Genomic DNA, 14,149 nt, shown 5'->3' with positions numbered 1-14,149 from the left:
TATATGATTTAAATGATTTAAAAATATTTTTTTTTATATTAGAAAATAGCATTCAATCTTTTAATAAATCAAATAGTGCTTTAACAATCATCGTCATTAGTTTTCTTAATAGTTTTTATGTGTATGTGTTTAAACAATTCAATAATGTTTAAGAATGCATTTAAAGAAACTTTAAATTTGTATACAATATTTTGTATATTTGTTCCAGTTTTGTATTTAATAAATTTGCCTTCTGTAATCTTTATAATATTAATTTTCTCCAACTTAATATTATCTTGTCGAATTACTTTCAATTATTACTTTTTATGTATATTACATTTTGTATTTCGAGCAAAGTATGGATACTCGAGTAACCTCAAATTTAAAATAATAATGTTTTAGCAGTATTGATAAATAGACAAGAACTTAATATTTACAAGCTGCAAATTTTACCATTATTTCATTGTTTTATATTTGTAAATCATTTGATATAAATTTTGATTATTTATTTTATTAAAGTAGCTAAAGCATTATCGCAATAAATCTCTATGCAGTAGATCTAACCATGCTTATTGTCGCTCCGTCGATAAATTTTATACTGTTTAATATAAATATTTTTGTATAGCTAAAAAGTAATTATTAATTAAAATTAAAAAATAATAATCCTATCAACGTATTAATTAAAAATATTTTTACAAGCTTATAAACAATATATTCGCGAGTTTTTACATATATGTAAAGCATTGTATTCGGAATTGGAGCATTTTATTCGAGGCTTTCAATTCTCGGAATGTTTACATTGGATGGTGAAGCCTCTCCCATGTCGTATTCGGCCTTGAATTTCTAGCGAAAAAGATCACTCGCGTGGTCGAGTATTGAGAGGATTCCCTTATGAAGGCGTTGGATGTAAGATATTCGTGATCGCCTTAAGCAGTTAGCCAGATTTCCAGGTATGCGTGTTCCTTAATGAATGCCTTGTGGACGTCATCTGCGAATGAGTATGAATCGGAGACATTCCGAGAATCGAAGGCCTCGAATAAAATGCTCTATTTCCGAACAGAAATTTCAAAATAGTTTTATACGTTTCGAAGTCCCTAACGTAATAGTATTCCATAATACTTTATTTACAGCAGAAAGATATTTCGATCGACAAACCAATTTTAATTATTTGTAATACTAACATAATTAATATATTATTCCTAACTATTTCATTTTATAACGTACAAATTTAATAACTTTTATTTATTTCAAGATGAACACGTTTTCTATACACACACACACACACACAACATATATATATATATATATATATAATGGATTTAAAGTAGGTATACTCTTTATTTCTTTAAAAAACGCTTTCCTATAGTAATAAAATAATTGTATATTTTTAAATTTTCATCAAATTTAATGAAGGTCAATTGCAAATGTGAAAAATATAATAAAAACCTTTGTCCCAGCATTATGAATAAAAATCGATATGCAAATATAAATTACCTAAAATCACAAACGTAATAAAAATATTTTTTCAAAAAATTACTGAAACTTATTAATGGAATTAGTTTTTCTTAAATATAACACAGTGAAAATCAATTTATTTGTTTAATTATTTAGTTTTTAAAATATCTTATAGGAGCCTTGAAGCGAAAAATAAATCCATAACTTAAGACAAACAATAGTCATCTATGTATTAAGCGATTAACAGTCAAACTGATAATTGTGTATATGCAACGATAGTTAAGTTTATAATTTGTAAATAGTTATTCAGTCGTATAACAGTTATTTTTTTTTATAAAATCAAATCTTATATATCGAAATAATCGATAAAGAATTAGTAGTTTTTGGTCAATGGTAAATGAAATTGAAAAATATTTTTTTATAGTAAAATCAAAATTTTTTTTATACGCTTTCTATAAAATATAATTTGAAAAATATTTAAACAGTACCTAACTATTGGATAAAAACATTTTTAGAAATAAATTGAACAATTGAATTTATTTTATATATGAAATTGGATTTATGTAATTTTATTTTATTTATTCTAAACTTAACATAAAATACCTGATAACTCAGGTATCTTGTAATTAATAAAATCTAAATATACAGTATGTTAATTTATATAAGATATGAAATTTTAAAAATTTATAATATTATCTTTTTATTTACATCTCTAATTATATTATTATAAATATTTGTATATACATTTTTAATATAAATGCTTTGAATTTGTTTTTCAAATTTATTTATAAATTTGTTTATCTTAATAGTTTTTGTGAATGCATTATTTGGGATAAATGTAATTGGTTTGAATAATCCTTTTGATGTTCTATAATCCTTATGTACATCTTCTGGAAACCTGATAAAATATAAAACTTATTATTTGAATAATGCAATCTTTTTATTCAATATTTTATATATATTTTTAATAGAATTTGTATTGAAATTAACTTACAATTTCAAAATGTCTATTGGTAAAACAGTGTGATATCCAGATTTACACATTATAGTATTGGTAACATTTTTAATTGCAATGTGGTAATGACGCTATAAATATTTAATATTTTATTAATACATTCTAAGTAACATTACTAAAAAACTAAGTTTTATAGATTATAGTAAATTCTATTATAATATACCTGTAGAGCTATAATTTCCCATAAGCATGTACAACATGCATTACAATATTCAGGATCATTTATTTCTGATAAATATATTCCTTCTCCAATACTACAATCGGTATCTAATAATATATTTGTATTTTCATAATTACATATCATTTTCTTAATTATATAAGTAATTTCCAAAGCATCACTATGTTCCAATACTAACGTCATTAAAGAAATTCTTTTGATAAAAGCAAGTAAACGATTTTGAGTTGTGAATTTACGTTTATATAAAAGAGTATGAATTAATATTTTAATGACGGTATTAATATCGTTATGACTTTTACCAATATGAATCTGAATTAAAATATTGTAAAAGTATATAAAAAACCTGAAAATATAATCAATATTTAAATTATTAAATCTTTTATGAAAGTTAAAAATGAAATTTTTATTTATTTTCTACGTGTCATATTTTAGTAATGAAGTAATAAAACTTAGTTAAATCATTAAATTACATAAGACATTATTAATTGTGAAGGTAATTTGTATAAATATAAAAAATTTATACAATATATCTAATTCATTAATATTACTTGATATTACAATTTTAAAATGTACTAGAACCAAAAACACACAGAGATTTCGAGTAGGAATAATTTTAATTTTATTATTTTTATTATAATAATCATAATATGATGCAAATTATTCATTTAACATTAATTATATAAATTCTTACGTATATGAATTTAATTCTGTTCTTTTACTCGGTAATATTAGTTTTCGTTGCACATTGATTTTTTTAGGCGTATGTTAGTATAGGCGACATACATTTTTCTGTATGCTGACCTAATCAATATACCCTCTCTCACTCTGACTTAAGATATGGGTTAAGATAGCTTTGGACGCTATTAGCAGCAGACTTACTGCACTTTCCCTGATTTTTAAGTTCTGGACTATAATCAAACATAAAATTTCTTTTTACCCATGGTCTTTAAACAAATTTTTTCAATTCACCGATGCTCCCATTCATCCCATGAAATGTAATTAATTAATTAATTTCTTTCTGCATATTAAATTAAGTTAAATATTAATCCGAGTTGCAGGTTAGATTTGGCTTTGTCTGGGATCAGACTAAAAGCCTCCCTGTGATGGTGGGTGGAGGCTTGCTGGCAAGTGGAAAAGACAATGCAATAATTCCACACTGCCTTTGAACGTAGTGTTTTTCCCTTTATTGAATATAATATATAATAAATCGTCAATAGTCTATTGATGTAGACTTGAATGTATGATACAATGAATAAAGGATACTTTCTTCAATTAATATGAGCGACAAGAATCCTGTAAGTGTATTCTTGATAGCTTGGTGCTTGATTCTCCTACTCGTAGTTATGAACTCGCAGTGGTAGTGGGAGATTCGCGCTGATAAGGGGCAGCGATGGTGCCGCCTTTGCCGCTGCCGAAAAGAGCTGTAGCGGCCTGAGTGGGGGGCGGCGCCCGTGTGACGTCACTGATGCGGGGAAGTGATGATGCCGCGGCGAAATTTGCGCTGATAAGGGGCAGCGATGGTGCCGCCTTTGTCGCTGTCGAAAACAGGTGTAGCGGCCTGAGTGAGGGCGCCTGTGTGACGTCACTGATGCGGGGCAGTGATGATGCCGTTGCCGCTTGCGAGATGCACGCTGTAGCGATCTAGTGTAGGGGTGATATCCGTGTCACCTCACTGCTTGACGAGTGGGAGTATTCCTCGTACCGTATACCACTTATTAGTATTGCTGCTTACTTAGTTGATGGGAGCCGTGTATTAGTGATCCGTAAGAACGTGTGTAATAGCGTAGCTTACGAGTGTGGAGTCGATCTCAGTGCATTGATGGTACGTATGAACGTGTGTAATAGCGTGGCTTACGTGTGTTGGTAGGCCGTGAGCTTGGCTTCCGTTGAGCTGGAGTCGATCTGTGCAGCGTTGGATGGCCGAATGAGCGTGGCTTCCGTTGAGTTGGAGTCGATTTGTAGAATGGCGATCCGATCTTGATGAGTGCTTGGTTGAACTAGTAAGAGAGAGAGACCGTCAAGCGCGTCCCCTTAAATATCCTAGTACAGGCTTGCAATTTCGGTGAATTCTTGTCATGATGTTTGTTAGAGTGACCTCACTAGAATCTAGCCTTGGAGAGTTCGTCGGCCCTTGTTATTCGGAATTGTAATGTAATTTCGACTATTTGAGTAGTGAAGTTTCCCGATTTCGTAGAATCGTGTTTATGCCTCGGCCCGCAATGTTTTGACCTAAGCAGGTGTCTTTACCTTTCCCACTTTGTTTACCGCGTAAAATTGCTGCAATCCGTAACAGGCTTGATATAATATATTGTAAATTAGGGTAAATATAATGGCATTTTTATATATTGATACATTACATATATCCACTAATTACAAATTCATCATTCATTTATTATATTAGATTATATTTTAATATATCAATTAATCTTTTCCTGCACAAGAAATTCCTAATTGTTTATTTTACTTGTCTTCTATATAGTCTTCTGATATAGGCCTAATTAGAAACAATAGACAAGTAAATATATTTTTATATATGTATATATATTGATAGAAAATAGCTATTTATAGTAAAAAAGAATATATTGTCGATATATCTTAAAAAAAATTTTTAATATCTAATAATATTATGCAAATAATTACTTTTATGTAAATCATATTATGTTATTTTGTCTAAATTTACATTTCTTTATTTGTACAAAATTGAATTTTTTGCTAAAGTGATTATAAAGTAATATTTTATTAGGTGACAGTAAGTGAATAAGCGTTAAACAGAAATAATCTAATATGCAGGTTGTAAATCATTGGCCTTTTGAAAAAAGTATGGAATGGCCTTAAATTCAAACCAAAAACTGATCTCAACAGTAATCATTAAATGTGAATTACTTCGATCTTGTACCAACTCTCTTTAACTATCTTTTAAAATATTTATTACGTGATTTTGATAGATATGAAAAGTTCGGAACTTGTAGTGCAATGAACGCACATTCTTGTTTCAAGGTATTTCTATTGTTATCGCATCACTAGCGATAAATAATTTGTAATACAAAATAATTAAAGGTCGTTAGAAAGTTGTTAAGTATATTAACAATAGCCGATCGAAAATGAATCTGCATCACTATACAGACACTATAAAACTATTTACGCTGTTATATTAATTCCACATAATAAATGCTTTAATCATAAAAGGATTTTATATATGTATATATATATAAATATATATATATATATATATTATGGGATCCACTTATCGAAAACAGGTTTTATATAAATATTATAATGATTAGATTTTGTTCTTTGACTATTTAAAACCATTCAGCAAGGAAAGGATTTAATCATGAATAATGACCTCATCAATAATATACGAGTTAAATATTCCAATCACAAGAACTTCTGGAGTGGATCTACAGACAAGTATGCATTTAAAAGTATTGATTTAGTTTATTATGCCATAGAAAAATAAAATGTGATGAATCATATGAATCAAGATATATTTTAATCACTATCATGAGAGTAAATGAAGCACGTTTAAAACCAATTTAACTCATCTACTTGCAGTACTCACAAATAAAATAACGTACTAGTAATAGAAAGAAAAAGACGAGCAGTTTTATGTAGATTTATAAAAAACTGAATAAAAAAATTAAGATAGAAGGAATACAGAAACTATTCTATAAAATTTAATGGAAATATTTATATTAATGAAAATAAAATTATTTTAATGCTAAAAACTATTTTTAAAAAACTTAAAATATTTTAAAATAACTATCTTAAAATAATAAAAAATTAACGAGATAAATTTTTTAAAATGGATGATTCGATTTATCAGTGTACTTAAAAACTATCAAAATTATTTAAATAAATTTGATTTTATTTATACTGATACTTATTTAAAGGAATGGATAGTCTAAAATAAAAATAAATTATACGTTTGTGTATGAATTACATTATTAAAAGTCTGAATTTATTTTGAAAATAAAGAGAATAAAAATCACATTTATTAAGAAAATTTAAATATATCATATTCAAAAAATGATCAAAATCATTTAATAGTAAAAAGTTTACAGAAACGTGGATTCGAGAAATTTCGAGTAAATTCTCATTACATTAAAATAGGGAGATTAATTTATTCTAAATCAAATTTACGTTAAGTTATGTACCTATTAAAAAAAAATTATAATACAAACCAATAGAAAATATTTAAGCCTATATATAAAATTCAAATAATTAAATAGAAATATTAATAATTTTTAATAAAGTTATAAGTATTTAAAAGTTATATAACCTTTAATTTACAATTCTTTATACCAAGATCATACATTAAAATAGAATCTAAATATTATATTTGGATGCCATATATATATATTGCATACAATAACATTTATCATGAATTACTATAGTATATTACAGTAAATATTTAAACATAATCTTGAATAATTATTTAACTAATACTAAAATAATCTTAATCATTATATTAAATTTACCTGTTAAGATCAGCATTTATTAATGATAATTTATGGGAAGAAATAATAAAAGTTGCATGTAAACAAGCAAGTTTCTCTCTTAAAGATATATTGTTTTTTAGTAATAAAATGTCCAAGGCGTTGACTACATCATGTTGAAAAAATATGTTGGTATAAGGTAAAAATCTAAAAAAAATATGTTACTATAAACATTCCATTATTACAATGATATAAATTATAATATCTTACATTAATATCCCTTTTAGACAGAACGATAATATTCGATTATTTCCAAATTGTCTCAATGTATGAAAATATATCTTAAAGATTAACTCTGTAATTTCTATAAAAAAATTTATTTTAATTTGTTTGTTACACACTATATTTGTTTCTAATATTTCTTTTTCAATCTGTTTTAATTTTTGTTTCCATTTTTTTTCCTTTTCATTTAAACTTCTAGGTAAAGATAACTTTCCCAACTTACACAAATCTTCATTTTGATTAACTTTGACATACTTTATCTGAATACGTAACAAAATTGATATCACTTCTACATATACTAAATTTGTTTGTTTTTTTAAATATTCATACAGATGACGTATAATCTAAAATCACAAATTTATTAATTGTAAAAATACTGCTTATTATTTTTATATATATGTATAAATATAAACATAATCTATACTAAGGTCATTTGAAAAATTGACTTTTAAAATAAAAAATTTTTTTAGTAGCTATCATTTTTATTGTTTTATATGTAATAACTTGGTTATTTCACTCTAATATATATAATTCCAGATAATTTTTGTGATTATGTTTATTACTTTAATTTAAACAATCAAATTTAACTAACTATAATATTTAAAAAGAAATGTCTGTAAAATTTCAAAATTATACCTTAAATACTTAGTATAATTTATCTTCATTTTTGGAATAATTTTTTATTTTCAATAATGCAAAAATTTATTTAAATAGATTCAATTATATGTATAATATATTATTAAATGACATTGTAAAAATTCGGTTTATAACGTCATTTCTGCATTATCATCAATTAATCAAACAGTCCTGTTTAACAATTAATTCTTTTTTATAATTTTCAATATAATGCATTAATTACAGTTAAAGATAATTCCCCTTGGTTATCTTCTTTGAATATTCGTTCTAAAGATATGGATACAAGACATCTAATGTTCTGATGTTTAGAATTTAAGAATGGAATTAAAAACTTGGCTATATTTGATGAAAAGTTAAAATGTTGTCGATTAACTAGTAAATGAGCCATACAATTAATGGCAAGAAATGCTAAATAGATATCTTCCTCTTTTAAAAATAATGTATGTTTTTCATTTTTTATTACAACTGCCATTTTTTCAAGCTTTTGAAGATATCTTTTGTAACATGTTAAAATAGTTATTTCTTGAGTTTGTTGACGCAGAGTTTCTTTTTTTACTGTAAAATATAGAATTAAATTACTAATACGCATAAAATGTAATAGTATAATATACAATTTGATTACCTTTTATTTTATTCGTATTTAAAAATCTAAGATTATATAATGGTAATACATCTTTGAATATTTCTAAAAGTGATACAGTTGCTAATTTGCGTATTGTAAAATAAGATTCTGGAGTTTTTTCATCCATGAAATTTAATAACATCAATAAATTTCTTGATTTTTTTTCAGGAGATTCTAAAATTTCACTAGATAAAATACCGATTTCATATCGCAATAATTTAAGTCTTTGTTCGCGACATGTTAATAATTCCAATGTTGTTAAGTACTTAGTAGGATTGAGATGAATAATTTTCTACAAAAATATTAAATAAAAATAGATATTAAATTATTACTGGTATATTTGGTGTTAGAAAATCATTAATAATATAAATTATTTCTTTAGGTAGTAAATACTGACGTGTGTATACCTATTTGTATTTTAGTAATTATTATAAATATAATGATATTTATTGAATTAAAAGAATACACGTCAATATTCGTTATTCCATATTAATCGGTACGATTAGTATTTCTTCAATTAGACACAGATTCACACATGTATATATGAATATATACACAAACATATGCCTTCCCATTTCATGTATAACCATTAATTCAAATATAAATATCAAATAGCTGTTAATACATTATATAAAAAAAATTTGGCAGATAAGTTTAGAATGATTTTAAAAATTCATAAAAAAATAACTTCAATAAGACGTAGTTTTATTGAACAAAACAAATATTTTAATTGAAAAAATGAGTTCATATGATCATAAATTTATATGATGAAATAGAAAAAATAGAGAAAATAATTGGTTTATATTATAGAAAGTTTGCTTTAAAAAGTTATAAATAGTTAATGGCTAGCTAGAAATAGAAATAACTTTTTTTGAGCCTGTGTTAGTCTATTTTTAAATAGTTTTTTTTTATACATTACCTTTAATTTTAAACAGTTATTTGTTTTTCTTTTATGTATTGATATATTATAATTTGTTTGATTATCAATATTTTTGAACTGTTGCATTTTTATCAAGCTGTCTTTTACTTTGACTGGCAATAAAAACTTAATTTTTTTTTTATTTAATTGCTCAGTCGTTTCAAAAAGAGTTTCTTCATATTTTATTTCTAATTCATCAGAATGATAATTATTACTGAAACATTAAATCAATAAATTTAATAATTTTTTTTAAACGTATTAAATATCATATATATTGAATAGGAATAGTTCAACATATCAAAATATTATAAAGGGCCGATAATAAAATATTTATTAAAATGAACAATTATTTTGTTTTATTATTTTTCACACTATAATAAAAATAGATTTTTGTAAATAATACAATTAAACGTTATTTCATAAATACTTTATTTAGTATAAAAAATAATAAATATTACGAAAAATTATATTTAATATAAAACTGAATAAATAAAAAATCGATATATACTCCATATAATATATAATTATACCTGAATATTCTAAAAAGTAATAATTAGTGTCATAAAAGTTTTCATTAGTTAAATAAAACAATTAAATTAATATTGTTAAGTTTTTAATATTGCTGATTACATTTTAATTAAATTGTATAAATAATGAGAAATAACGAATTTAAATATTTCAATATTTCAATAAAATAGATAACTTTTAAATATTTTTAAAAATTTCGTCCTATAGTTAAATATATTATACATGTCGATCATACAATATTTAGGCTGTATTTGCAGTAATAATATTTCACAATATTTCTTACAAAAAATTTAGGTTTTGGTTGAGTCAAACAGAATAATCACTTGTAACTTCGTGGCTTTAGTACTTTCTACACAATGCTTATAAATATAATTATTAAATATAAAATGTAATACGTCTACATTAATAATATCTGAAATATCGATTATCTTTCAATTTGAGTATTATTTGAAAGTATGAATTCCATGAATTGTTATATTAATGATAAATTATTGTACTAATTGAATATATAATCGAATATAGAATAGACTAATCAAATATATAATTAGACTGTATAGATTTCAAATTCCCATAGTTTATCATTTGTTGCATACCAAAAATATAGAAAAAAATTCTTTTCTGCTTAATCATTTTAAATGTATTAGAATATTTTTTTAATAAAGTTATTTTTATATATTTTGTATTAAACACGTATAAAGGTTTTAGTATATTTAACATTAATAATTTAAAACTAATTAGAATATATGTTTATAATTAAGTTTCAAATAAAATATGAATAAAATTATTAAATGTATTAACAATTACACTTTATATATTATAAAATATTTTTTAACGTTGATCGAAAAATGAAACATTAAGACCAGGAATGTTTTAAACGTATCAGTACTACATACAATAGATACCCCATTAATATTCTAGAGATTGTTGCTATTATGAAAGTTGATGTATTTGACTTCAGAGTTTATATTGATTAGCGTTTTCAACAAATATTGTAGTAATAATCAGATAAATTTGTATTATTTTTATACTATCAGTTTTACGTAATTTAGGGGATATAAATAATGAATTACCTTTTTTTTTATTTATACTTTGTAATGGATATCATTAATTTAACTTCTACGTTGAACTGTATAATAACATATTTTTCATAATTTCTTTAATCTAATTTTATTAGTATACGATATACTTACATTATAATATTTAATATTGGACAAGACGAATTTTATATTTAATTAAAAATTTTAAATACATTGAAATCTTTAAAACAAAATTAAGGATTTTTTTAATTTTATAGCTTAATTATTTGATTATCATTAGCTATGGTAAACTTCAAAATATGCCGATTTCTTGTGATAGTCAATAAGATGATCTACCAGTTAAAAAATAAAAAATTCTATTAAATTATTTGCAATACTATGCCTTACATTCTTTACTCACTAGATAAAATACTACTTCATTTAAATTTATATAATTCAGCTTTGTACTAATAAACTGTTTAAAAACAAATTAATTCTTTTGTGGTAATTAAAAATAGCCACACTCAATTCTCAACTCTCTCAAATGAAACGTCACCTTATATTATGTGAAATTTAGAAAATTCAGAAAATTCAATTATACTATTATACATACTTTTAAATCTTAATTTTTTAATCATTAATCTTGATTTTTGTTTTTGGTACCTTTTAAAATTCCTATTGCTCTTGAAAGAATCTTTGTTTATTTAGTGAAAATTTTATTACTAAAAATAAAATAAATGTCTATGTTTAGCACTAGAAAAACGTAGTTGTTCTATTCGATAATTAAAATGTAATCGTATGATAATTGTTCGAAATTGAGTGTTTGTTTTGTGACTCGAACTGCCAATTCAATAGTTCAGTAGATGAGTCTCTCGCCGTAGCCATTAGGAGGAAAACGCACAACTGGAAGGGCTGAAAATATTATGCAATATATATTTTGAATGAAGATATTGTTTTCTTCTGGTTTACCAATTATAATAATATTGCAGTTTTGTTGATTACTTCAAGTAAGAGAGAGATAGAGAAAAGTATTCTATTGCAGTGGTGAGATTGCTTCCTTGTGTCCTTGATTGTCGTTGATGGTATGGAATTTACTGTGGATGTTGAGTATCGAATTTATGCTAATGTTGTAAAGATCAGTATGAGAAATCTACCATGCTCATTAACGAGCATGAGAAGATGGTGATGGTGATGGTAATGGTAATGGTAATAAATAAGGCTTCGTAGGGAGAGTAAGCATACTTAAAAGCAAAGAATACGGTATTCTCTGCGGTAGTTGTTACGTAAATCGACGATACTCCAAAGAAGTATGGGAGTATTAGAGAGCTAGTCACACGCAATAACGATAAATGATAAGCCTTCAAGTACGAAAGCACTTAATAATAGGTAGTTATAGTCGACTATTTGATAACTGTTATCTGCCATTGATAGCGTAATTAAACGGATTGGAGAGGTGAACGAACGGTCTTCGGCCTGGTGGGCCTGAGAGCGCATGTTGCTGTCACCTGTGTCGACTGTAGCTCGATGAACGAACGGCCTTCGGCTTGGTAGGCCTAAGAGCGCGTGTTGCTGTCAACCTACTTGGCAGATTTTATGTGAACCGTGATTCGAGCGTGGATGACTAGCTTGTATAAAATAATAAAAAAGATGTACCTTATGAACTACCATCAGGGTATGCTAAATTGCTGCGTGACTGGCGCACTTTATTGATTGCAATTCCAATGGTGTCACTGTTAAATTACTAACTTGTTATTGCAGATTCTATTAATAATTGCACGCATATGTTGTAGGTCAATTGTTAGGCTTGCTGCTAAATTTCGTAATCGTAATTGATAACTGATACTTGATTGATTAAGAAAATACGCTAATTAATAATAACAGATGAGTGAGCGAGTAGTAGAATTACAGTGAGTCATAATTGATAACTGAGTAGATAGTAAAAACACCGTGAGTCAGGTGCGTGGCGACTGAGTGGATGTTAAAAGTACAGTGCTACGGTGCGTAGCTCCCTGCTCTTAAATATTCGCGTGGTAGCTTGCGACGCCAGTAACAGCGCCGATGCCTGTTGCGATGCCGAAAATCGTCGTGACATCAGAGAACAAAGCTCTGGAATGTTCTAGAAGCGTCAAGGGACACAGCTTGGAAGGTTCTAGAAGTTTCATTGGCGTTGCTATGTGGAAATATTGTAGTATATTCGAATTTAAGGCGTAGGAAAATTCCCGAATTAGCTGAATCGTGTTTACAAACATGAGCGTCCCGGAGCTTGTACTTTTCCCAATTTTAAATTCTGCTTAGACTGCTTCAATGCCCAAGCAATAATTTAAAATAATTTAAACATTACAGAAGATTATAAAAAATTAATTAGAAAATGAAGAAACAGGATTATTAGAATATTTTGTTCAAAGTATATTCAAATTTCTGGAATAAAAGATCCATAAAATTTTTCCCTAAAGTGTTATACATCTAAATAGAAAACGAGTAATTTAAAATTATTATTGTTTTTTGACTATCTGTTTAATTACAATTTAAGCAGTATATATTACAAATAATAAAAGTACAAATTTAACTAGTTTTATTAATATTAATTATTGAAGTTGTGATTTTTCTTTACGTTTGACATATTACTAAATTCAACTATATGTTATCAAAACGTTATACTGATTAACATTGTCGGAATATAAGTACTAACTAATATCACTTACTACAAAATAGCAAAGTACATGAAATATTTCCAGGTATAAATATAATATCAAAATTCATATTTGATAGCTATATATTGTTCCCAACATACATTTAGTAATAACCTAAAATAAATTAAATAACCTTGCTCTTTTAAATAAAAGTAAAATTTATAATTGTAAACTTTAATTTCATTCGTTATATTAGCAATACAGAACCACAACGTTTATTATTATTTCATTGTTTTAATATAAAAATCTTAATTTTAGTTTTTCAAACATCAGCATATCTCAAATTATTGTTGAGATTCTGAACTTACTCTATTTTCTTTACAATGTGTAATTTATGTAATAATAAGTGCAGAATTAAGCTATTTTTGACACTTTTCCATATCAATACAA

At 25.5% G+C, this 14,149-nt stretch overlaps 1 protein-coding gene across 1 annotated transcript; it reads right to left on the bottom strand.

The window, feature by feature from the left end:
- Positions 1–905: 905 nt before the first annotated feature.
- Noc3 (Nucleolar complex protein 3) lies at positions 906–12,563 on the bottom strand. Its single transcript, XM_011505363.1, has 9 exons — positions 12,438–12,563; positions 8,607–8,898; positions 8,208–8,539; positions 7,337–7,692; positions 7,109–7,273; positions 2,613–2,970; positions 2,429–2,520; positions 2,187–2,332; positions 906–967 (listed from the first exon to the last, which is right to left on the bottom strand). The coding sequence occupies exons 1-9, from the start codon at positions 12,561–12,563 to the stop codon at positions 906–908; spliced, it is 1,929 nt and encodes a 642-aa protein (XP_011503665.1).
- Between the last annotated feature and the right edge of the window lie 1,586 nt (positions 12,564–14,149).

Source organism: Ceratosolen solmsi, unplaced genomic scaffold (genome assembly GCF_000503995.2).
Source record: "Ceratosolen solmsi marchali unplaced genomic scaffold, CerSol_1.0 scaffold12, whole genome shotgun sequence".
Classification (NCBI taxonomy): domain Eukaryota; kingdom Metazoa; phylum Arthropoda; class Insecta; order Hymenoptera; family Agaonidae; genus Ceratosolen; species Ceratosolen solmsi.
This window is presented reverse-complemented; position numbering and strand designations above follow the sequence as displayed.